This window comes from Saimiri boliviensis, chromosome 11 (genome assembly GCF_048565385.1).
Source record: "Saimiri boliviensis isolate mSaiBol1 chromosome 11, mSaiBol1.pri, whole genome shotgun sequence".
In the NCBI taxonomy this organism is placed as follows: Eukaryota; Metazoa; Chordata; class Mammalia; order Primates; family Cebidae; genus Saimiri; species Saimiri boliviensis.
In genome coordinates, this window is record NC_133459.1 from 61,804,367 (window position 1) to 61,831,527 (window position 27,161).

The 27,161-nt window shown below is 36.6% G+C and overlaps 1 protein-coding gene across 2 annotated transcripts in view; it reads right to left on the reverse strand.

Moving 5' to 3' along the window:
- ITGB3BP (integrin subunit beta 3 binding protein) overlaps positions 1–27,161 on the reverse strand; it is a 72,287-nt gene that overhangs the window by 24,350 nt on the left and 20,776 nt on the right. For both annotated transcript variants that reach the window (XM_074380950.1, XM_010348187.3), the window contains exons 3-4: positions 15,294–15,429; positions 3,134–3,203 (exon numbers count right to left, since the gene is read on the reverse strand). In XM_074380950.1, the coding sequence (XP_074237051.1) occupies positions 3,134–3,203; positions 15,294–15,429 (206 nt within the window). The remainder of the gene's footprint in view (positions 1–3,133; positions 3,204–15,293; positions 15,430–27,161) is intronic.

Sequence of the window (27,161 nt, forward strand, 5' to 3'; positions counted from 1 at the left end):
TGGGTGGATCACCTGAGGCGAGGAGTTCAAGACCAGTCTGGCCAATATGGCAGAACCCCATCTCTACTAAAAATACAAAAATTAGCCGGGCATGGTAGTAGGCACCTGTAATCCTATCTACTCGCCTGTAATCCCAGTTGAGATCAGGAGGCTGAGGCAGGAGAATAACTTGAACCCAGGAGGCAGAGGTTGCAGTGAGCTGAGATTGTGTCATTGCACTCCAGCCTGGACAACCGAGCCAAGACTCTGTCTGAAAAAACAAAACAAAACAAAACAAACAACAACAAAAAACCAAAGAAATGCATCCTTTTCCTTTTTTTTTTTTTTTTAAAGAGACAGGGTCTCACTACATCACCCAGGCTGGAGTGTAGTGGCTATTCACAGGAAGGACCATAGTGCCTTGTAGCCTTGAACTCCTGGCCTCAAGCAATCTTCCTTCCTCAGTCTCCTGATAGAAATACTTTTTTTTTTTTTTTTTTTGAGACATGGTCTTGCTCTGTTGCCCAGGCTGGAGTGCAGTAGCAGAGTATCAGTTCACTGTAACCTCCCTGTCCCAAGTTCAAGTGATTCTCCTGCCTCAGCTTCCTGAGTAGCTGGGACCGCAGGTGTCTGCCACCACATCCAGCTAATTTTTGTATTTTTAGTAGAGACAGGGAGAACTCCAGGCCTAAAGTGATCTGCCGGCCTTGGCTTCCCCAAGTGCTGGGATTACAAGTGTGAGCCACCACACTAGGCCCATTATTTTTATATGTCGTAAAATGTTGCAGCTTATACTTAAATTCACTAATTATAATGCCAACTCATGGAGTGATATACTTAGATAATAGAGATCTTTAGAAACAAATATGAAGAGAAATTAATAAATTAAATAAATGAAGGCAAATTCCTATGTAACTCATAAAAATGGTTTTTGCTCTTCCCTTGCCCCTTGAAGCCCACTGCCATGGGAGCTATTGTTTTAAAAATCTGAGCTCTAAATAAATTAGTTTACAAGAAGAGTGAAGGAAAGACACTATTAAGTTTAAGTGGGGCTGATTCAGGTTGAAAAACAACAGGCTTGCTTAACTGGTATCACTTTTGTCCAAAAACATTTCCTCGTTTACTGCCTATTTATACTTTATATAACTGCATCTGAAATTAATTTGGTTTAGCAGGCACCTGCTTTCAAATACAAGATTATCTGTGATTTATAAACTTTTACTTGATACTTGCTTTCACTGTATATCCTTTTGTACCATTTGAATTTTTTACTATGTACATGTATTTCATATATTTAAAAAACATTAAATAAGTTAAACAAAAAAGAATGCTTTCCTGTTAATATCTAGTTGAAATCAGTTCACTGAGGAAACAAAAGCTTTGATTAGGAGTAGGAAGAAATAATTTACAACAAAAATATTTGTGGGGCAGAAAAGACTGAAACATGCAAATATTTGGAGCTGGAGGAGCAGCATGAACAGCTACTTAAAACAAATAAAGGACAGATGTAGGAGATGCCAAACAATGAGGCTTCTTTGAAAAACTCTTCTCTTTGTCCCTAAGGTATTTTAAATGGCACTCAGTTTCCATTTTAATCTGGACTACTACCAACACTACCGTTCAGCTATGTTATCAAATAAATAGATCTGTGCCCTGACTTGGGGCTATAACCACAGATTATAACACTACTTGCATGGAAAATGTATTCTGAGTTCCATGTAAATTATTCCAAAAACATCTGTAAACATAACCCATTTCTAAATTGAGGAAGGTATACTAACTTACAACATAAGATCATAAACTCCCAGGCGGCAGGCAGTGGCTCACACCTGTAATCTCAGCACTTTGGGAGGCCTGGGTGAGTGGATAGATTGAGCCCAGGAGTTCAATACTAGCATGGGTAACATGGCAAAACCTTGTCTCTGCAAAAACTCCAAAAATTAGTAGGGCATGGTGGCATGCATCTGTAGTCTCAGCCACACAGGAAGCTGAGGCGGGAGGATCGCTTGAGCCCAGGAGGTTTAGGCTGCACTGAATGGTGATCACACCATTGTGCTCCAGGCTGGGCAACAGAGTGAAACCCTGTCTCAGGGTGGGGGGAAGAAAAAAAAGATCACAAGCTCCCAATGGGGAGAAATTTCATTTTCCTTATCTTTACTCTTTAGTGTCAATGATAGGGTGTGGTACATAGAAGAAGATACACTGAAATGGTAAATGAGACAAACATATGCACTACTTTGAAAATTTAACCCCCGTTCTGCTTAGTTCAATTCTTCCAGGAAGAAGACACAAATACAGTTGTCCCTCAACATCTGTGGAGAATTGGTTCCAGGAGTCCTACAGATACCAAAATCCATGGAGGTTCAAGTCCCCCATATAAAATGGTATAGTATTTGCATATAACCTATGCATATCCTCCCATATACTTTAATCATCTCTAGATTACTTATAATACCTAACACAATGTAAATGCTATATAAATAGTTGTTATACTGTATTGGTTTAGGAAAGTGACAAGAAAAAAAGTTTGTATATGTTTAGTACAGATGCAACCGTTCATTTTTTTCTCGAGATATTTTCAATCTGTGATTTGTTGAATCCACAAATGTGGAACACACAGATATGGAGAGCCATCTGTATTCTTCCCAGGCTTTGCCTATGCAGACAGCAGCTTTCTGCAGATAATGTCTAAATTCAAAGGCACCACCAGCAGGACAATATGAAAATGATTGGTTGCTGGTGTGTAGGCCTTCCAGATTCTTCTAGATCTCTTACTCTGCTGATTTCACTGTTTCTAGTCCCATCTTGAACCAGCTATTTATTAGACATTTTGTTCCTAAACCATGTATTATTTCTCCATCTGTGTAAATATGAAATAAGTGGCTTCCTCAATTTTATCCTGAGCTGGTCTATTATGTATAGACTGGGAGAACTAGGCTCAATGAGTATTAAAATTAAGGTATCATATATAACCATTATAGAATATCACAAATCACATCACAACTAAGGTATTTGACCTCTTTAAGAAATAATATTTCAGGTTACATATAAACTATTAATTTCTACAAACAAATGCTTTTAAATGGTCACTTTAACAAACGTTAACATCTTCCTGCAAGACACATGTATATAATTTCAAAAATAACAAACTTACTCATCATTGTCTTTTGTTGTAGATTCTGTGCTTTCAGTTAAACTGGGGTGATTCAATTTTTTTCTCTTTTCTATATATGTATAATAAAGAAAAGGATATAAAGTTAAAGGAGAAATCATTAAATTTTAAATCAAATTTAGATTGTCAAATTTACTTTAAATAGAAAGTAAAAAGGTTAAAATAAAGGTTAAAATAAAACTACAAATGGAAGGGAGGTAGAAAAGAAAAAGTATCCTATTTTGGTTTTTTCATTTCCCATTTTCCTAATTTCTTATTCACAATACCATATAAAAATAATCTTTAATAAAAAATTTCCATTGAAGGTTGGTATATTAAAGAGAAATCCAATATGATTCCATAATTAGGTTAAAATGCACTAGTAAACTTTATTAAATAAAGGATACTTTCATCAAATATTTTAATCAAAGATATCATATTAAGGCTTCTGGTTTGCATTATTTCACAACTTATTTTTTTTGCTCAAGTTAACAATGAAGGATTGGTGATACTGATAATCAGAAAATAGTTAAGTTCCTTATAATATCATTGTAAAATAAACTTGACTTTAGAGGTAAAAATATCTTTAATTTTATTTTAAATTAACCCTATATATTTATAGTGTATAACATGTTCTGAAATATGTTTATATATTGTGAAATGGCTAAACCAAACTAGTTAACATACCTATTTCCTTACATGCTTATTTTTTTGTGGTATGAACACTGAAAGTCTATTCTCTTAGCAATCTTCAAGTATATGTTATTAATCATAGTCAATTATACAATAATTGAACTTGTTCCTTCTGTGTAGCTGAATTTTTTATCATTTGGCCAACATGTTCCCAATCACTCTGCCCTCCCCACCAGTAGACCCTGGTAAGCACCATTCTATTTTCTATTCTATGATTTTGACTTTTTTAGATTCCACTTAAAAGTGAGATCATGTGGTATTTGTCTTTCTGTGCCTGGCTTATTTCCTTAACATAATAGCCTCCAGATTCATTCATGTCCCAAATGGCAGGATTCCCCTCTTTCTAAAGGTTAAGAGCATTCCATTGTGTATATATACCATATTTTTTAAATCCATTCATCTGTTCATGGGCACATAGGTTGATTTAGTATCTTAGCTATTGTAAAGAATGTTGCTATGAACATGGGAGGGCAGGTATCTCTCTGACATACTGATTTTATATCCTTTGAATATATACCCAGTAGTGGGATTGCTGGGTCATACGGTAGTTTTATTTTAATTTATTGAGGATATGAATCTTTAAATGCATATTTACTTAGCAACTCCTTGGAAAGATCTAAGTATAGCATTCATTATTTAAGATAACAATAAGATAAATAAATGGTTATATTCCATTTAAAATGCTATGTAGTTATCTAAGGTCATGGCTCATCTAAACTTTTACAAGTTTTACAAGTTGACAGAGGCATACATGAAGACATAGGATATAACTAAGTCATAATCCTTCATATGCCCAGTGGGTTGAAATGTAAGTTTGATTTTATAGCTTTAGTAGAACATAATGTTTGTAGTTATTAATGATCAAGCAGATCATTGTTTTTGAGCTATTTAGTTGTTTGTTCTAGAGTACTTTATACTACCATATATACTACGTATTTTAAACACATTTGATATATAATAAGCAAGTATATGAGGACACATAACAGTACAGTTAAGATTTTCAGTGTCTTGTATATACTGGCTTTTGATGTTTATTGAATGAATAAACAAGCAAATGAATGAATAACCCAAACTGTTTACCACTAATGAAAAACAGTCAACAGAAACTCAATTTCATTGAGTCCACTCATTCAGAAATTAACAATAATTTCTCTCATTGTTACTTTGGACCTCTGTCTTCGTTCCTCAGAAAAATAAAATCCTCTCATAATTAAATTGTTACTTCAAAATGTTCTCTAGTGGCAAAAGAAGAAAAACTTACAAGGCAGGAATTTTGTTAAAGCACTACTTATTTCTCCTGTTTATGAACTATGCATTATTTGACAAGTCTGTATCTTTAAGTTCCAAACAGAATAAATTAACATGGTTAAAAGTTTAGTAAAGAATATAAGGGGAAAATGTTAACAATATTTTGATTTTAGAGAACTTTGGAGTAATAAATTAAGATTTGTCTCTGAAAAATATTAAGCTGAAAATGAATGTTTTGTGAAAAACCACAAATGAAAACCCAAGTTATACCTTAAATCTTTACTTAAAAAAAAATTTGCCTAAAGGTCAATACTAATTTCCTGAATTTTGTACTATGCTGTTTGCATTCCGTAAAGCTCCAAAATTAAGTATTAAAATTACTTTCCTCCTTTAATTTGTAATTCATTTTCACATTTCAGCACTAATAGCAAAAAATGTTGAGTAAGAAATAGTAAAGAATGTTTTATTTGAATTTTCACTAGGTATTCAATGCCTTTCTAAATATTTTTATTATAAGAGAGCTAGTCAAATATCTCACCCTGTAAAAATGTGGATCAATAGTATTAATCTCAGTCTTCTCATGGAAGGACTTACGATTTTAAATAATTTTCAGCTGTTAAATATGAAGTTTTAATATTTTTAAGAGTACTATTTAGATGAATCTGTTATCAGACTGTTGAGTAATACAACATACTGAGTAGTAAATGAGTTTTCCAGTTACTTAATAATTACTGTCCTTTCTTTCATTACATTCTAGTAAAAAAAGCTAGCACAATGAACGTACACAAAAGGACTGTGGAGTCTATATGGTATTTCTCTTGTGAGGTTATATGTAAAAGTGAACAAACAGTTGTGTATTTGACTCTTTTCAAGTGCAGTTTCACAAACTATTGGTGATAAATGCACCATCACTGAATCTGAACTACCTTCAGAATTGTATTTGAGCTTTCCGGTAAGACTCCAGGGACCTCTTTCCCTAACAAATGAAGATAGCTTTCAACAAATTGTTAACACTTGGAAGCACAATCAGTAGTGATGACAATGGCTAACACATGGTATTAATTTGGGCCAGGCACTGCTTTAAATCTGTTACATGTGATACCTAATTAACTTGCACAAATCTGACACAGTCACTCCTGTTTCCACTTTACAGATGAGGAAATAGAAGTACAGAATGGTTACATAACTTATCCCAGCCCATAAAGTTAGTGAATGAGGACTGAAATCCAGACATTTAGCTGAAGACTGTACTCTTAACCATGATGCAGAGCTTATTAAGAGATTAATGTAAAGTCCAAACAGGTTTAGGCTGGTATCATGCTGCTTCTACTTCTAGGTACCCATACTTTATAGGTGATAAATATTATAGGCAATCATTTTGGTCTCAAACCAAAAGTTAAGAGTTGAGGAAAACCTTGATCCACAGAGGTTCAAGTGATTTGTCTATGGTGGTCACATATAAGTTAGTAGCTTCATTCTAAAAGGGTTACTTGTAGATCAAGTTGAGTCCTGTTGGCAAAGAGGTGAATGAGATACTGATATGGTCTTGCTATTCTTTTAATAAACCAAGTTAATTTTAATCAACTAGAGTGGAGGGTAAATAACCTCTTCAGAGGATCAACTCCCCAAAAATAACAGTGTTAATGATTTTTTTTTTTTTTTGAGACAGAGTCTCACTTTGCCAGCCCAGCCTGGAGTGCAGTGGCGCGATCTCTGCTCACTGCAACCTCCGCCTCCCGGGTTCAAGCAATTCTGCTGCCTCAGCCTCCCAAGTAGCTGGAACTACAGGTATGCATCAGCACACCTGGCTAATTTTTGTATTTTTGGTAGAGACTGGGTTTCACCATGTTGGCCAGGCTGATCTTGAACTCCTGACCTCAGGTGATCCACCAGCCTCAGCCTCCCAAAGTGTTGGGATTATAGGCATGAGCCACTGCATATGGCCAAATAGTTCTTTTTTACTCAAAATGAAAATACCTTTATTAAGTTCCATGGATAGAAATGTAATAATATTATTAAAACATTACTTACATTATTGAATAGAAGGGTATTGCTGAGAAAACTGAAATCACTTTTTATCTACTAAAACAGTAATATGTGGGAAGCAGTAACAAAAATATAGGTTTTTACATCTTTCTTTCAGGTTACTTTGTGTTGATTGGGTACTTGACAGTCTAGTCTGATAACGGATCTAAGTGTTATTCTTGGAAATATTAAAACTTGTCATATTAAATAGCTGAAAAGTATTTAAGCATAAGTCCTTCCATGAAAAGATTGAGATTAGTATTACTGATCTACATTTTACAGGGTGAGATGTTCGACTAGTTCTTTTATAATAAAAATGTTTAGCATTTGACCCACACCTCAGGTTGCTCATAACAGATTTAAGAAGATAGTTAATTAGCTCTTTTGGAATACATATTGTTTGTTCTTTCTGCTACTTGAAAAAAAAAAAAAAAAAAAAAAAACAGTCTTGCCAGAGGACTAACATTTCATTAGACTTTTCAAAGAACCAGCTTTTGATCTGTTGCTTTTCTTTTTTTAATTATACTTTAAGTTCTGGGGTACATGTGCAGAACGTGCAGGTTTGTTAAACAGGTATACATGTGCCATGGTGGTGGTTTGCTGCATCCATTGCCCTGTCATCTCATTAGGTATTTCTCCTAATGCTATCCCTCCCCAATATCCCTATCCCCTGCCATCCCTCCTCTAGTCCCCCAGGCCCCGGTGTGTGATATTCCCCTCCCTGAGTCCGTGTGTTCTCACTGTTCAACACCCACTAGAGTGAGAACATGCGGTGTTTGGTTTTCTCTTCTTGTGTCAGTTTGCTGAGAATGATGCTTTTCTTTATTATTGGCCTGTTTTCAGCTTATAATTTCTCTTCATATCATTATTTCCTTTCTACTTTGGGGGGTTCATTCTGTTGTTCCTTTTTAATCATTCTGAGTTGAATGCTTGGCTCAACAGTTTTCAATCATTCTTCCTTTTTAAATATAGTCATGAGCAGTGTAAGAACATTTTGGTCAATGACAAATCACATATATGACCGTGGTCCCATAAGATTATAACACCGTATTTCTACTGTACCTTTTCTATTCAGATATATTTAAGTGTACAAATATCATTACGTTTTGATTGCCTATGGTATTCAGCACAGTACACTGTATAGGTTTGCAGCCTAGGAACAACGGGATATACCATATAGCATTAAGTGTGTAGTAGGCTATGCCACCTAGGTTTGTGTAAGTACGATCTATGATGTTCATACAATGAGGAAATCACCAAACAATGCCTTTCTCAGAAGGTATCCCCATTGCTAAGTGACACAAGACTGTATATGCATTTATAAGTACAGTTGGCCCTGTGTATTAGTGGGTTCCACATCTGTGGATTCAACCAACCATGGATCAAAAATGTTTTCTTTAAAAAAGAATGTTTGCATCTGTTCTGAACATATACAACTTTTCCTTGTCATAATTCCCTAAACAATACAGTGTAGCAACTATTCCCATAGCTCTTATATTGTATTAGGTATATAAGCAATCCTGAGATAATTTAAAGTATATAGGAGGGTGTACTGGTTATATGCAAATACTACACTATTTTCCACAGGGACTTGAGAGTCCGTAGATCTTGGAAACTGAGTAGGTGCCGGGAACCAATCTCCCACATATGAAGGGATGACTGTATCAAGCTTCCATCAAGAACTGCTTTAGTATAATGTAGGTATAAATTTTTCCTCTAGGTGCTGACATGTTTTCATCATCATTCAATTTTAAATATTTTATACTTTCCATTATAATTTTTCTGATCAATGAATGATTTAGAAGTTTCTTGGTTTCCAAACATACAGGTTAAAATTTTTGGAGGGCTGCCTTTTCATTATTGATTCTTAATTGTATGAAATTTTAGTCAGAGTGTGTGAACTAGCTATATGACTGTAATTTTTAGTTCAGTGAGACTTCCTCTGTAATTCCAAACTCGTTACATTTTGGTGAAGGTTTTATGTGTGCTTTATATGTTGGGTATTATATATTTTTGACCACAGTTCATTAGATAAACTTGCTAATTGTGTACAACTTGTCTATATCCTTCCTAACTTTTTAGCTGCTTTATCGGTTTCTAAAAGAGGTAGTTTAAAATCTCCTACTTTGATTGTGGATTTATCAGTTTCTCCCTTGTTATCCTGTCATATTTCATCATGTTTTGTTTGAGTTTTTGTTTTAGATGCACACATGGCTCAGAATCCTTTTATTTTTGTAGTGGTGAATCTTTCTCTATCTCTTATGTAAAAAGCCTCATTATCTTAATAAAGCCTTTTAAGCATAAAGTCTGTTTTGGCCTATCTATTTTTGTATCAACTACTAGCTTTTTAAAAAAGCTAATATTTTCTTTTTCTATTTCTTCAGATTTAATTGTCTTATGTCTTTTCTTAAAGTCTAGTTAATAATGCAATTAATAAAAATGGCTACAATATGTACTCAACATATACTATTAGCATATGTCAAGTACTGTTCTAAGTGCTTTCTGTGTATTAATTCATTCAATCCTCACAATTCTGAGGTAGGAATTACTATCTTCCCCATTTTGCAGGCAAGAAAACAAAAAATACAATGAAGACGTCAACTGATAGATATCTCATCATCTGCCTGAAAATACAAGGACCTTAAAACATTGCTAACTCTTTTCTGTTGCCACCTTATCTTCCATGCTAATGTGGCCTATTATTTGTTTTTCATCTCTCTCCAATTGCTTGACTTTTGCTTTATAGTCAGCAAAACTTGTAATGAGATTAACATGTTTGCTAATATACTTTTTCATCATTGCTTTTTGCAATTCCACTCCTTTATCTGAGGTTCACATTACCTCTTAGAGAAGTAACTTCATTTGTAGTTATTTTAGTGAGAATCTATCAGTGGCAAACTCTGAGACTTTGTCTGAAAAGAGCTTCATTTCATCCTCATTTTCTGAATAAAAACTCAGTTGTGATTCTTAATTGATACTATTATTGCATTTTCTGCTGGAGTCCAGTGATACAGATAAGAGGTCTATCAGTCTGTTATACTCTTGTAAGTAGTATCTTTTCTCTGATTGCCCTTAAAATTTTGTCTTTGATGTTCTGCAGTCTTACCAAACTAGATGTGGATCTCTTTTACTTTATCCTGCCCAGACTTAACATGCTACTCTACTATACAAATTCTTATCTTTCCTTAATTATGAAAAACTGATAGTCCTTATAGCTTAGAATACTGCCTAAGCCCCATTCTCTGTATTTCCTCCTTGCAGAACTCCAATTTGGCAGATGTTGGAGAATCTTATTCTGCCCATCATTTCTCTTTATTGTTTTATCACATCCTCCTTTTATCTCTCTGTGCTGTTACACTGTTATAGTCTGAGTGATTTTTACAAATCTACTGTCCGGTTAACAAGTACTCTCTTTGACTATGCAAATTTGTTTATTTTCCTATTTTCCTTATTAAATAACAAGTCTAAAGTGTTCGTGGGAATAAAGGGGAAAAATTTACTTTCTTCTTTTCTAAAATGGATACAACTGACCTATGAGCAACTTGGGGGTTAGGAGTGCCAATCCCCCATATAGTCAAAAATCCAAAAACTTAACTACCAATAGCCTACTGTTGACCAGATGTCAGAAAGTTGATTAATACGTATTTTGTATGTTATATGTATCATATTTTGTATTCTTATGATAAAAGTAAGCTAGAGAAAAAAGTTATTAAGAAAATCAGAAGATAAAATGTTCACAGTATTGTACAGTATTTAACAATACTGTAGGTTTTTCATCTGTTTACAAGATGAACTGTCTGAAATGGTGAGGAACTACAGCTGCAGACCTTAATCTACAGTACATATCAAGCAATTCAACTTTTTCTTATAATGTCATGACTTTTTTCTACTTCTTGGGAGCACTTCCAGCATCACTAGTGGCACTTTATATGGGTTTCATGGTGTTATTCAAGGTTTCCAGCACAGTCCTAAACATGATGAAAAACGTATGAGAACCATGAGAGATCACTTTTTACCGCAAATATCACATGGTATTTTAAGTAGATACTTTCAACACTTGAGCTCACTACAACAGCAACAGGAGGTGGCTATGAAATTATTACTATAGTATACACTAGAGTTAATTGTATGCAGTTATGATTTTTTTCAGCTCAATCAATTCATTTATGTTCCTCTCTAAGCTGACTGCAGTTATGATTTAATACTGCATCTTTCTATTTGTTTACATTTCTCTCAACTGCAAATGGCACTTTGTAGGGTCTAAGTGTTTCTATGTATTAGTTTTAATACATTTTATTTTCTTATAAATTTGTATATATTTTATGGTAATAAATGATAGGCTAGTAGCTACATATATTTCATGCATTCATGGCATGCATTTTTAAAATATATTTACAGTCTAAAAAGTTTATCTTCAGGGTTTTATAAACTGTCACAGAACTCCAAAAAATTTTCCAATGTGTTTATTGGAATAAAAAATCTTCATATAAGCAGATCTGTGTAGTTCAAACCCATATTGTTCAAGGGCCAACTGTAATAGAAGAAACTTGCTGTGGGTTGGAGGAGGGCAGCTACATAATAATGTACATACAAATTAAAAAATATATAAATGACATATAACATACACACATACATATAGATTTATGTGTCACTTAACTATGGGCATACATTCTGAGAAATGCATCAAAAGGTAATCTCATTGTTGTGCAAACATCATAGGTGTACTTATACAAATCTCCATGGTATAACATACTATACACCTAGGATATAGCCTATTGTTAGCAGTTTACAAACCAGTACAGCATGTTACTATACTGACCACTGTAGGCAACTGTAACACAATGGTAAGTATTTGAATATCTAAACACATCTAAACATAAAAAAGTACAATAAGATACAGTATTATAATCTTACAGGACCATCATCATATGTGGTCAGTTGTTGAACAAAATATCATTGTGCAGTGCACGACTATATCATGTAGTATACATAACTGTCCATGCTACATTTTTATATGAGTGGCAGTGAACTAGGTTTGTTTACACCAACATCACCACAAAATGTGAATAATGTGTTGTGCTACAATGTTATGAAAGCTACCAGGTCACTAATCAATAGGAATTTTTCAGCTCCCTTATAATCTTGGGGGACTCTTGACGTCTATGTAGTCTGTCACTGCTTGAAACGTTATTACATGCTGCATGAATGTATCTGTTAAATGTATAAACTGAAGAGTTTTTTTGGTTTTTTTTTTGAGACGGTGTTTTGCTCTTGCTACCCGGGCTGGAGTGCAATGGCGCCATCTCAGCTCACCACAATCTCCGCCTCCTGGGTTCAAGCAATTCTCCTGCCTCAGCCTCCTGAGTAGCTGGGATTACAGGCACGCACCACCACGCCCAGCTAATTTTTGTATTTTTAGTAGAGGCGGGGTTTCACCTTGTTGACCAGGATGGTCTCGATCTCTTGACCTTGTGATCCACCCGCCTCGGCCTCCCAAAGTGCTGGGATTACAGGTGTGAGCCACCGCGCCCGGCTAAACTCAAGAGTTGAAATCCATTTTTGACCAATGTAGAGTCTAAGTAGAAGGAGGACATTTCATCCTTTTATAACTACAAAAAGATTTAAGGCTGGGAGCAGTGGCGCACGCCTGTAATCCCAGCACTTTGGAAGGCCAAGGCGGGCAGATCACAAGCTCAAGAGATCAAGACCATCCTGGGCAACATGGTGAAACTCTATCTCTACTAAAAACACAAAAATTAGCTGGGCATGGTGGTGTGCACCTGTAATCCCAGCGACTTGGGAGGCTGAAGCAGGAGAATTGCTTGAACCTAGGAGGCGGAGGTTGCAATGAGCCCAGATTGTGCCACTGCACTCCAGCCTGGGTGACAGAGTGAGACTCTGTTTCAAAAAAAAAGGATTTAAATCTAATATTAAGTCTTCTGTTCACATAGTACATGACTTGAATGTACATAGGAAGTACATATAAATTTACTGGAGGAAGAGTATTCCAGGTGGAAAGAACTGCAACACCTTGTGGCAAGATGGGGCTCAGCATGACTGACAAATAGCAAGAAGGTAAGAGTGGCTAAAGTAGTATAAAAAAGGAGTAGAAAATGAGGCAGTTGAGGTGGTCAGGTGTTAGATGGATATATGGCCTTACATGTCATCAAGGTTCTGGATCTTACCATGGTGTGATGGGAAGTGAGTAGCACCTAAAATGTCCTTGAAAATGTTATTTAAATTTTATATTACGTTTTGTATAATATTTTAAAAGTGGGAATTAAGAGATTATGATCTCATTTGGAACTTAAATGACTTCATAAGTCATATTTCTCATTTATTTGAAACTCAAGTTACTTCATAAAAATCAAGCTTTTTCATTTTTAAAACATGTACAAGATGACATATTAGAATAAGCAATGTAATGATTACAAATGACATAATCTGATACAGAATTCGGGACAAAATTCTGTTTTGAGACTTTTTTTTTTTTCTCTTTGAGACGGAGTTTCGCTCTTGTTACCCAGGCTGGAGTGCAATGGCGCGGTCTCGGCTCACCGCAACCTCCGCCTCCTGGGCTCAGGCAATTCTCCTGCCTCAGCCTCCTAAGTAGCTGGGATTACAGGCACGCGCCACCACGCCCTGCTAGTTTTTTGTATTTTTAGTAGAGACGGGGTTTCACCATGTTGACCAGGATGGTCTCGATCTCTCGACCTCGTGATCCACCCGCCTCGGCCTCCCAAAGTGCTGGGATTACAGGCTTGAGCCACCGCGCCCGGCCTTGTTTTGAGACTTCTATATGTGAATATATATATTACAGTGCACATGAAACACATGTACAATCTAATGAATAACTAGAGTGAATCAGTGCAACCACTATGTAGGTCAAAAAATAGAACATTGGCAGCACCTCTAAAACCGTTGCTATTTGACTTTTAATAAAAGAGCTTACTTAGGACTATAATCTGTGATAATTATCTACTTAAATGTCAACTGAAATCATGTGACCAATCTTTTTATGAGCAAAAGGAATGTTCCCTTAAGTCCATATTTAATTTCAATATGGAAATTGAGTATGTATCAACTTAAAATCGATTCACATTTCAGTATAGGGATGTACAATCTCTAAGACATTTATTTTTAATTAAAAATATATATCACATGTATAAAAAATAGAACTACAAAACTTAAAGATAATGTACACATTTTCGTACATTTTAGGGAAAGAGAACCTAATAGTAACAGCTTTAGGATTAAAAAGCATTTGATTAAAGTAAAATCAAAGACATTCAAAACTTTAAGATCTCATTATGTGTTTCATTATAATAAATTAGGCAAAATGAAACTTCTTTGTTTCTGGGTAGCTTCTAGTATATGCTCAGCAGTCATTAAATGTTAAACAATAAAATGTGAATTAGGCTAACCACAGTGTATCTAAAGCACACATTATTAAATTTGAGCCTATTTAAAATTTTATGTTATAAAACTACATGTCACTGATTCATAACCTTTCTCGAATAAATAAATAAGCCCAAAAAATCAAGATTTGTGTTTTCAAATCAATATTTTAGCAATAAACTACCAGAGGACAACAAATATGTTGGTCAAAATTAAAATTAAACTAATAATATTTTAAAATAAGGAACTTCATATTAAAATTAGATTTTTCTCTATGGAAAAATTCTACAAACATTTTGTAAATGCATTTGAAATAGTTAAGAAAAAGAAGGAAATGAAATACAATAAATAAAGGTAAGCTATATAAAGATATATTAAATGGTGGGTAAAACTAAATGGACAACCTGGATAAAAATAACATTTAGAAGTATCACTCTTTAAGTTGTAGTTCAGCAGTACCTGAATTATGCTCCCTTTAATTTATGCACATGATGGATAGCTTGTTAAGGGGCATATCTGTAACCATTATAATTGATAGTAGCTGAAGGCAAGTCAGGCCATAATTTCTATTTAATGGATGGGATAGTAAGGGAACAAGGCCTGCAGTTGCATTTTAAAATAAGTGCCAAGAGTTTACAGTTATGTCCAAAGTAATACCTATATTCTAGAAAGGGATTAAATTATTTGAGAGGAGAGAAACATCAGCTGTAGCAAGATCCATATATGATTAAATCAAAATTTTGATTTAACCAGTAACTAAAAAAAACTTACAATAAAAAGAAAAGAATGTTTAACTAACCATTTGATAGTCCATTTCTGTACTCTTGTTCTTTAGAGCTTGTGGGAGAAGCAAATAGACTCATTTGACAAGTTCCAGTTGTTGGAGAGTAAGTTATAATACTTTTCTTCCTTATGATTTTTGAAGGATCAAATGACTAGAAATAAATAATAATTTAGCACAGAAATAGTTATGTTTATAGATCTTTGAAATTACATACCATTAAAAAATCAGCAAAAATCAAACTCGTTTCCTTGTTCTTTCTTTTCAGATTACAAATATACTTAATAATCATTCTCAAAGTAAACATTATTCTTTCAAATTAGGTAGGCGTTTCAGGTCTCTACAACAACTAGAACATCTCGATTTGATATTTATGAAATTTTAGCATTAAAGAGTTACTACCTCTTGAGATGGTATTTCCAAACAGGTTAGAGATGGCCATTTCTCCCAACCACAGCCTGACTCTTGTTTTTAGCTGAATTTGAAGTATAATTATGGGTCCGGGGCAGGAAAACTCTCAGAGGTGCCTATTACTAAGCCTCACACAGAAACCTTAGGAAGGATCACTGCTGACCCACAGCTTCACAAAGTGGTCCTGATGTAGTATCTTGTTTCGATAACCAAAATAATGTCCAAACAATTGAGTCTGGCATTTAAGGCCTTTGAGAATTTGGCCTATCTTACACAATTCCTCTTGGCAGCTTCCTCCTTTGTGTTTCCATAGGTGATGGGCATACCTTTTATTACAGGTAACGTATTTTAATGTTTAAATTTTTCTGTCTGTCCCATTAAAATTTGCTCCTGAAAATAAGTATTTTTTTCACTTTTATATCCTAGAGAACTAAAAAATGTATAAGGAATGAATGACTTACAAGGAACAGTCAACTTGGCCATCTCACTCTACTCAGAATATACTAATTTGTTTATTGGTTTATTCATCCAATTATTCACTGCTACCTACAGCTCCAGTCACTAGGCTATGAGCATTTGGGCCTCAGATCATTCTGTAATCTCTGCTTGTAATGTCCTCTTTTTTATGCTCCCCAAGACCTAGTCTTTCTTCAGTTTAGGTCCTCATTCACGATCCCCTTATCATACTATTAATTGTTCTGTCTCCTGAATTTCCTTAAAACTTGCTTTCCATAAGGCTTACTCATCACCCACCAGCACTGCTAACAAATGTGTACAAAGAAATACAACAAATTGGCCGGGCGTGGTGGCTTAAGCCTGTAATCCCAGCATTTTGGGAGCCCGAGGCGGGTGGATCATGAGGTCAAGAGATCGAGACCATCCTGGTCAACATTGTGAAACCCCACCTCTACTAAAAAAAAAAAAAAAAAAAAAAAAAGAAATATAACAAATTGTTCTGGCCTTAAAAAGTGTCTACCAAAAGTTAGAACAACAACAAAGAGGTTTTAAATTAGTATGTATGCTACGAAATTCAGAGAAGAGGGAAAATTCAGTTGGCTACAGTAATCTGTCACAGAAAAAGGCATGAGAAATCTAAAATCAGAGGTGAAACAGACAGCATAGGATGGATCTGGGGGATATAGGAAAGGCCTGAAGGCTCATACATTGCCAATGTACTGGATATAGCTTGGCAGCAGATTTGAAAAAGTTACTTAACTCTGTATGGTCAACAATCTTTTATTTTTAAGAGACCTGTGGAAGAAATAGTGGCTGTCTCATCTTTTTTAATAATCCTGATATTAGTTTCAAAATCAATAGCATTCAAAAAAATGTGTTTACAGTTAAGATTTTAAATATTAGGAAAAAATATTTAATTATATTGAGAAATAAAAGGCATTTTTAATTTTATGTATCCATAGTGCCCACAAACGCAAGAATATCTTTTACAAAAATCAAACTATAGGCTGGGTGCAGTGGCTCATGCCTGTAATCCCAGCACTTTGGGAGGCCAAGGAGGGTAGATCATGGTCAGGAGATTGAGATCATCCTAGCTAACACGGTGAAACCCCGTCTCTATTAAAAATACAAAAAAAAAAATAGTCAGGCATAATGGCACACACGTGTAGTCCCAGCTACTCAGGAGGCTAAGGCAGGAGCATTGCTTGAACCCAGGAGGCAGAGGTTGCAGTGACTGAGATCGCACCACTGCACTCCAGCCTGGGTGACAGAGTGAGACTAGACTCTTTCTCAAAAAAAAAAAAAAAAATCCAACTATAATATCAAGTTATAACTCTAAAGCAATCTTTTTTTTTTTATGGTGAAAGAGTTTTAAGTCTCTTTATCAGGTGGTTACTATTACCTCTCCATCTTCAGTTTTCACCTGTTTATATGTACTCAGTCATAAAATATGACATTTATCCAATCCCTACTCTACTTTTCCAAGAATTTATTGCCCAGAACTATTACACTGTGTATGTACAAAAAATGAAAGTTGCTACCCAAATGTACATTTATCTCAATCTGTTTTCCTATTTTCACCAAAAAATTATTTTATCCAATTGCCAAATGTCTAAACATTTTCACTGTAGATCATATATTTCTTTTCAGAAACAATTTTCCAGCTTTTGGAAAATAACTCTATGTGTGTGTGTGTGTGTGTGTATTCTTGCCTTACTTTAAAAATACTGAGGCTTTTTTTTTTATTTTTGGTCATTTGTATTGGTTAAAAAAAAAGTCTACCTAAAACTACTATATGCAGAAGGAAAAATGAAAATCCACCCTTTCCCTGCTATGCCACTAAACAGTCTTCAGTAAATACACACTTTTGTTTATCTGCCCTACTGGTACACACAAAGGCATAACACTACTTCCCTAAGCTTTCTTTCCCTCAAGCTTGTACCAAGTTCATCTAACTTTTAATCTCTGAAGAGGTTTAAAAGTAATCCTAGATTCCATTTGAGAATTTCCATTCTTCCATCTCCCAAACTTTAAAGGTCTTGGCCTACTCATTAGTCTCCCACAGAGGAAGAATTAAGAATAGTAGGATTTGAGAGAAGATTGAGCTACTAACTGAGAAGACAGCACTCCTTCCACTCAGCAAGGACAAGTGCTACCCATGAGCCCTTCAGAAAAACAGGAAGAAAAAGTAAGAGGACTAAATTTGGCTAGAAAAAAGCAAGAACCCAGGATGTAAACAAAATGTAAAAAATAAATTTAAAAAAAAGTAAATAAAAGATGTCAGCTGGGCGGGGTGGTTCATGCCTGTTATCCCAGTACTTTGGGAAACCAAGGCGGGAGGATTACTTTAGCTCAGGAGACAACCCTGTCTCTACAAAAAAGTACCAAAAAATTAGCTGAGCATAGTGGCACTTGCCTGTGGTCCCAGCTACTCTGGAGGCTGAGGTGGGAAGATCGCTTAAATTCAGGAAGTTGAAGCTGCAGTGAGCTGTGATCATACAATCACCACCACTACCACCACCCCCAACACACACATGAAAACAGATGTCACAACCAACTTCTGTAATAATTTACAACTGCTTGGCTGGGCACGGCAGCTCATGCCTATAATCCTAGCACTTTGGGAGGCCAAGGTGGGTGGATCGCTTGAGGCTGAGTTCGAGACCAGCCTCACAACATGGGAAAACCCTGACTCTATTAATAAATACAAAAATTAGTTAGGTGTGGTGGTGGCTGTATTCCCAGCTACTTAGGAGGCTGAGGCATGAGAATTGCTTGAACTCAGGAGGGAGAGGTTGCAGTGAGCCAAGATCACACCACCGCACTCTAGTCTGGGAGGCACAGGGAGACTCTGTCTCAAAAAAAAAACTCCCCAAATACTGTTTGTAATATTTCCTAATTCCTTAGAGTTATTTAATACCATTTCTAAACAAAGGAAATGCCACATTCTAAGATTCTGCAATCAGCCCCGCCCAAATGCTACCGTACTTTTTATAAGGAGGTCTAACCTAGTACATTAGCAAAACTAAAATTTGGGCATCAATTTTTCTGCCTGAAAAAAAAAATCAATCTTCTCTCAACAATTTCAAATAGATGTGATATTTTCCTTCAGTATGTTTCACAGTTTGTAGCTTGCTTTGTCACCTGGTTTAAAGCATACACTACCAAAAAGGTGCCTGCATTTTATTGGTTTTTTTTTAAAACGTATTATATACAGTCTAGAAAGTACTAACTAAAAATTCTTGCAGGACGAAATATGGGATTTAAAGGATACTTTATCATTATTTTGAACTACTAGCCTATGCTAAAATATTTAAAATACAGATAGCATAGTGTCTGGCCAACCAGAAACAAAAGGGCAGCTAGAAGGAGACAATTCTTTATAAACTTATACTGGTTATTTAGGCTATGGGAATGTAAGATGATATAATTAATATGATTAATTATATTTGATATAATTAATATGCATTACTAGTACTAATTATGAAACTTACATTAGAAAACTCTAGCATTAGCTGCCTCAGAGACTTTTCACAATTAGGGCCTAAGGTTCCTTTAGGAGAGTACTAGATACTAACCACCTTCTTCTTCTTCTTTTTTTTTTTTTGAGACAATCTCTCTGGGTCCCCTGGGTTGGAGTGTAGTGGCACAGTCTTGGCTCACCGCAAGCTCTCTCTCCCAGGTTCATTCGATTCAATCACCACACCTGGCTAATTTGTGTATTTTTAGTAGAGACAGGGTTTCACCATGTTTGCCAGGCTAGTTTCCAACTCCTATACTCAAGTGATCTGCCTGTCTTGGCCTCCCAAAGTGCAGGGATTACAGGCATGAGCCACCGCGCCCAGCCCCAACTACCTTCTTATCAGCTACCACAATTACCAACCTTAATGATTCTAAAAATGTTGGGGTTTTGTTTTTATGGTAGCTATGGAGAACAGAAGCATTTTGAACTTATCTCAGTGATCTTACAGAGATAGCAGGGAAAGAATACGACTAATATGTTAGAGCTATGGCATTGAATTATGCATTCGCTAAAACTCATCGAATTGTACAGTCAAGATCTTTGAATTTAATATGTAATTTCACCTTGATCAAAAAAAAATTCACAAGAAAAATAAAATACCAGCTAAAAACATTGATATACTGATTTTTCTATTTATGCTAATTATTTTTTCACAATTTAAAGATACTAAGATTAATTTTAATAATAAAGGTATCATTACTATCATTCTCTTACACTGTAATTTTTTTTTCTAAGAGACAAAGTCTTTCTCTGTTGCCTAGACTGAAGTGCAGTGGCACTATCACAGCTCATTGCAGCCTTGAACTCCTGGGCTCAAGAGATCCTCCCACTTTACCCTCCTGAGTAGCTGACTAGAGATATGTATCACCATGCCAGCTTATCTAACAAAGAAAATTTTTTAGAGACATCACTATATTGCCCAGGCTAGTCCTAAATTGCTAGTCTCAAGCAATTCTCCCACCTGAGCCTCCCCAAAAGCTGGGATTACAGGCCGAAGCCACCATGCAGGCTTCCAGAGACTTTATGGTTTGGCTTTACTTCAGGCCTATGATCCTTCTTGCAATAAATTTTGTACATAAAGTGAGATATGAAGTACATATTAATTTTGTATATGAAATAAAATTAATTTTTTTCTATATGGTTACCATTTATTAAAGACTTTCTTTTCCCCCACTGAATTGACCCAGCATTTAAAAATATTTAACAAATTTAGTCAACTGCTAAAGATAATATGAACCAAAAACAGTATTAGAAATAAGATTTTCCAAAGAGAATGAAGAATCATGAAATCTTTAAACAATTATACTAACAGAAAGATAGCTGCGGTATGTGGAAGGAACTGTAGACTTAAAGTTGGAAAGGCTGGGCTCATATAATGGTTTTGCTGTTCCCCAGCTATGCTATCACGGACACACCACTCATCTGAATTTCAGTTTCCTCACTTAACTAATATATTCCCTCACTCAACCAGCAAAGAGCAAAGAAAGTAGGATAGGGCAGGTATGAGGCAACTGGCACTGTCACGTATCTCAGGCCAGGATCCACAGCAATCACTTTCTTCCCTCACAGAGGGAGGTGGGGATGGGGGTGAAGGCAAAGAAATTCCAATCATGCTATTCAAACAAAAAAAAAAGTGAGGGTTTTTGTGTAAAATCTCCTTAGAACCAGGATGCTTTATCTTAGGCTCTACTCTAGGCAACTTGTTTTCCTTTTAAACAAGGATATATAATAATATTTTCCTATGCCAGAATGAAAAGATTCAGCATGAAACTAGATTGATGGACCCATCCAAGAATCCACAACATTCTGTGGGACGGAATCTCTCTTCAGGTAGATTAGGGCAGGGCTTTTCCATGTGTCTTCTCATAGCCCATTCTTGAGACAGGGAGCCTGGAACTGTTCCAAGCAATGCATATGATGACAGGCAAAAGGGGTGGGGGCATGATGACAGGCAAAAGGAGCGGTTGAGGAAATGGTTGCAGATTTGCAACTCCTAAGCTTACTCCTACCCCATTCTGGGCCACTGTAATTTTTTTTTTTTTTTCTTGAGACAGGGTCTGGCTCTGTTACCCAGGATGGAGTGCAGTGGTGTGAGCACAGCTCACTGCAACCTCTACCTCCTGGGCTCAAGTGACCCTTCCACCTCAGCCTCCTGAGTAACTGGGACTACAGGTGCATGCCACCATGCCTGGCTAATTTTTTGCACTTTTGGTAGACAGAGTTTTGTGATATTGTCCAGGCTGTTCTCAAACTCCTGAGCTCAAGCAATCTGCTAGCCTCAGCCTCCCAAAGTGCTGGGATTACAGGTGTGAACCACTGCACCTGGACCTATAATTTTATTTATTTGCTCCTTTGAATAATTGCACCTTGGTCTTCACTTTCTCCAGGAGGTCAACTGTAGTAGATGTGTGCTAATGATGTATCCTGTGCATTTTAACTTTTTTTCTTAATAAAAATATTTTGGTTTTGCATTTTTGTATATTTTAATCTAAGGTCCTTATTTTTACACTTTGTTCTGAGGTACACAAGCAACCTCAGGGATAATTTGACAGCAGCTCCAGGTCGTCACAGTAGGAACACTTTTTGTTGTTAAATTATCACAACTACTTGGAGTATATAGCCTATTGGACTATCTCATTTTTGTCAGTAAGGGCTGGATTTTCTACTACAACATCTTCTTAGACTCCTCCAGCTTGATGTTTCTTAGGATACTTGGTTTTAGTTGATTTGTCCCATGACTTGATCACCTTTTACTGGAAGGTTGGACATGAGTATGAATAGAAGGTGGTGCAGAGAGGTTAGAGCCTAGGCCAGGTGAAAGGCCTAGAGAGGAAGCCAAGGTTACATGAAGTTGTCTATACACTTAATAAAGGATTCCTATTTCAAGCCTCTAATTGTGAAGTACTAGACTTGCTTTCACACGAGATCCATACTTCACTGAGATTAAACTAAATCCACCACACATATTGAGGGGTGTGTGTGTGTGTGTGTGTGTGTGTGTGTGTGTGTGTGAAAGTATGAGCTGGTAAGCATAAGTTTTTAGAATGAAATGTCTATACACATCTGTGTTGCCCAGGAATAAATAAAGCGAGGACAAAAATCCTTAATTTTTCCATCTAGGTGTGGTGGCACGTGTCTGTAGTCTTAGCTACTTGGGAGGTTGAGTTGGGATGATCACTTTAGTCCAGGAGTTCAAGGCTGCAGTGAAACATGATCATACCACTGCACACCAGCCTGGATGACACAGTGAGATCCTTACTCTAAAAAAATAAAATAAAATAAAAAATCCTTAACTTTGGAAAATTCTGGACTTAGAGACCCAGACCCATTACGAAGGGCTTTTTTTTTTTTTTTTTTTTTTTAAATAGTATCTGGAGTCACTGTCCTGCTGTGTTGCAGTAGTGACTGGAGAGTCATAGTAGCTAAAGAAAAAGGGAGTTTCATTTACCTGCTGTAAGAGCACTATAAACTTACACCATTTTGTTCAAACAGGGCAAATACAATGGAATGAACGTACTGGGTGACATGTGGCTCATCCTGGAGGGGAGACTAAGAAAGGGAAGATAAATGTATTCAAGTCACTCAGGAGCTTTTATATAGGTGCAAAAACTGTACATCAAAGGGGCCACAAAATTGATTAATTAGAGGTGGAGAAATGTAGCTCTATGTTTACTGATAGAAACCAAAGCTTTGGCCGGGCGCGGTGGCTCACGCCTGTAATCCCAGCACTTTGGGAGGCCGAGGTGGGTGGATCATGTGGTAAAGAGATCGAGACCATCCTGGTCAACATGGTGAAACCCCGTCTCTACTAAAAATATAAAAAATTAGCTGGGCATGGTGGCGCGTGCCTGTAATCCCAGCTACTCAGGAGGCTGAGGCAGGAGAATTGCCTGAATCCAGGAGGCGGAGGTTGCAGTGAGCCGAGATCACGCCATTGCATTCCAGCCTGTGTAACAAGAGCAAAACTCTGTCTCAAAAAAAAAAGAAAAAGAAAAAAAAAAAGAAACCAAAGCTTTGTGCAAAAGTCTGAATTCATAAAGAGAGGGAAGGACAGAAGGTAGGCTGAGTGTGTACCTGGTCTATTCTTTTCTTGATCCCTTCCCCACCTTCCTGAACTTCAGGAGACTGAGCTCCCTTGGGCTCTGATGATTTTATCACTGGGGTGTGTTTATTTGATGGTCGACTTGCTGTACTGGACACTTGTTTTCTGTTGTATTGTTGTAACACACACTGTTCCTTTCCCCCTCTTTTTCTTTTTTTCCAAGAAAATACAATGAATAAATAATTGTTGGTATGGGAAAAAAACAAAAACAAAAGAAGAAGAAGAAGACACATAATTATAAACATAAACATATCTAACAGGAGAGGCCCAAAATACATAAAACAAAAACTGGCAGAATTGGAAACGAGAGATAGAAAATTCAACTATGATAGTTGGAAACTTCAATTCCCTGCATTCAATAATGAATAGAAAACTAGATAGAAAATCACCAAGGCAACAGAAAATTTGAACAAAACTATATACCAACTAGATTTAACAGACATCTATAGAATCTTCCTCCAACAATAGCAGAATACACATTCCTCTCAAGTGCACATAAAATATTTGGCAGGATAGACAACATGTTGGGCCACCAAATGGGTCTCAACACATTTTAAAAAGATAAAAAACAATACAGTGTTCTCATAAAGAATGTTCTCTGGCTGCAAGGAATGACGATAAAAATTAGTAACGGAAGGAAACTTAGAAAATACACAAATATATGTAAATAAAACTATACATTGCTAAATAACCAATGAGTCTAAAAATTCTTCTTAGACTCATTGGTTATTTAGCGGTGCATTTAGGAATTTTTTTAAAGTAAGAAACACATTAAGAACAAAACGAGGTTGGGCACGGTGGCTCATGCCTGTAATCTCAGCACTTTGGGAGACCGAGGTGGGTGAATCACCAGAGGTCAGGAGTTTGAGACCAGCCTGACTGACATGGAGAAACTATGTCTCTACTAAAAATACAAAAGATCAGCTGGGCGTGGTGGCACATGCCTATAATCCCAGGTACTTGGGAGGCTGAGGCAGGAGAATTGCTTGAACCTGGGAGGCAGAGGTTGCGGTGGACTGAGATCATGCCATTGTACTTCAGCCTGGGCAACAAGAGCGAAACTCAGTCTCAAAAAAAAAAAAAAGAACGAAACATACAAAAACTTACAGGATGCAGTGAAAGCAGTACTGAGGAAAATTTACAGCTGCAAATAGCTATGTTAAAAAAGAGAGCTCTCAAATCAATAACCTAAACTTCCACTGTAAGACATCAGAAAAAGAAAAGCAAACTAAACCCAAAGTAAGCAGAAGAAAAAAAAAAGAAACAAACTAAATTGAGAATAAAAAACAATAGAGATCAGTCATTCCAAAAGTCAGTACTTTGAGAAGATCAACAAAATTGGCAAATCTTTAGCTAGACTGATGAAGGAAGGAAAGAAAGCATAGAGGGTGGGTAGAAGGAAGGAAGGCTTGGGGAGTCAAATCATAGTCAGCAATGTAAAAGGGATATTACTATTGGCCTTGTAGAAATAAAAGAAATCATAAAGGGATACTATGATCAATTGCATGCTAATAAATTAGATAACCTAGATGAAATGGGCAAATTTCCAGAAACACATAATATACTAGGATTGAATTATGAAGAAGTAGAAAATCTCAATAAATCAACAGCATGTAAAGACATAGAGTAAATATTCAAAATAGTCACAATAAAGAAAAGCCCAGGACCAGGTAGCTTCACTGGTGAATTCTTCTTTTTTTTTTTTTGAGATAGAGTTTTGCTCTTGTTGCCCAGGCTGGAGTGCAATGGTGCAATCTCGGCTCACTGCAACCTCAGCCTCCAAGGTTCAAGTGATTCTACTTCCTCAGCCTTCCGAGTAGCTGGGATTACAGGCATGAGCCACCACGCCCAGCTAATTTTGTATTTTTTAGTAGAGATGGGGTTTCTCCATGTTGGTCAGGCTGGTCTTGAACTCCCGACTTCAGGTGATCCACCTGCCTCAGTCTCCCTAAGTGCTGGAATTACAGGCATGAGCCATCGTACCTGGCCTTTCTAATGTTTAAAGAAGTGACACTAATTCTTCTCAAACTCTCAAAAAATAGGAGGAAACACCTCCTAACTAATTATTTGAGGCCAGTATTACCCTGATAGCTGAACATTACAGACTCAAATCCCTTATAAATATATATGCAAAAATCCTGGCAAATTGAAACCAGCAGCATAAAAAATTATGTGTCATGCCCAAGCAGAATTTATCCAAGGAAAGCAATGTTGGTTCAATATACAAACATCAATCAATGTAATACACCATATTAAGAGAATGAAATAAAAAAGCACACATGATCATCTCAATTATGCAGGAAAAGTAACTAACAAAAATCTAACATCCTTTCATGATAAAAACACTCAACATAGGAGGGGACCCAAGTGGCCGAGTAGGAGCACTCTGGATTGCAGCTCCCAGTGAGAGCGCAGAGGGTGAGTGGTTGCCGCCATTTCCAGACGGATTTTTATTGTCCACAGACCAGGAGATTCCCGGGCAGAGGAGAACCACGGGTCTCCAGCACAGCTGTTTCAGCCAGTGCGGTGGATCTCCACACAAAAAAACTCACATGGATCCAGGAGCCATTTCAGCTGGCAACTGGAGAACCTGGGAGACAGAGTCACCCTTTCAATTGATGAAAAGTACCACCAGCGCAGCTGTTTCAGCCAGTGCAGCGGGTCTCCACACAAAAATCTCACACAAATCCAGGTGCCTTTTCAACTGACAACTGGAATGCCTGGGAGACAGAGTCGCACATTCAACCGAAAAAAATGGGACTAAAACAGGGAGCCAGGCCAGGAGATTCCTGGGCAAAAAGTGCCATGAGCCCTCAGCATGGCTGTTTCAGCCAGAGCAGCGGGTCTCTGCACAAAATCTCACATATACACCATGGAATACTATGCAGCCATAAAAAACGATGAGTTCGTGTCCTTTGTAGGGACATGGATGAACCTGGAAACCATCATTCTCAGCAAACTGACACAAGAACAGAAAATCAAACTACCCAAGTTCTCACTCATAGGCGGGTGTTGAACAATGAGAACATGTGGACACAGGGAGGGGAGCATCACACACTGGGGTCTGTGTGTGGGGAACTAGGGGAGGAACAGCAGGGTGTGGGGAGTTGGGGAGGGATAACATGGGGAGAAATGCCAGATATAGGTGATGGGGAGGAAGGCAGCAAACCACACTGCCATGTATGTACCTATGCAACAATCTTGCATGTTCTTCACATGTACCCCAAAACCTAAAATGCAATAAAATTTTAAAAAAAAATCAACATACTAGGAATAGAACAGAATTTTCTCAGTCTGATAAAAGACATGTAGGAAAAACTCAAGAGCTAAATCACACTTAATGATGAAAAGGATGTCTGTTCTTGCCACTTTTACCTAACATTGTTCAGGAGGT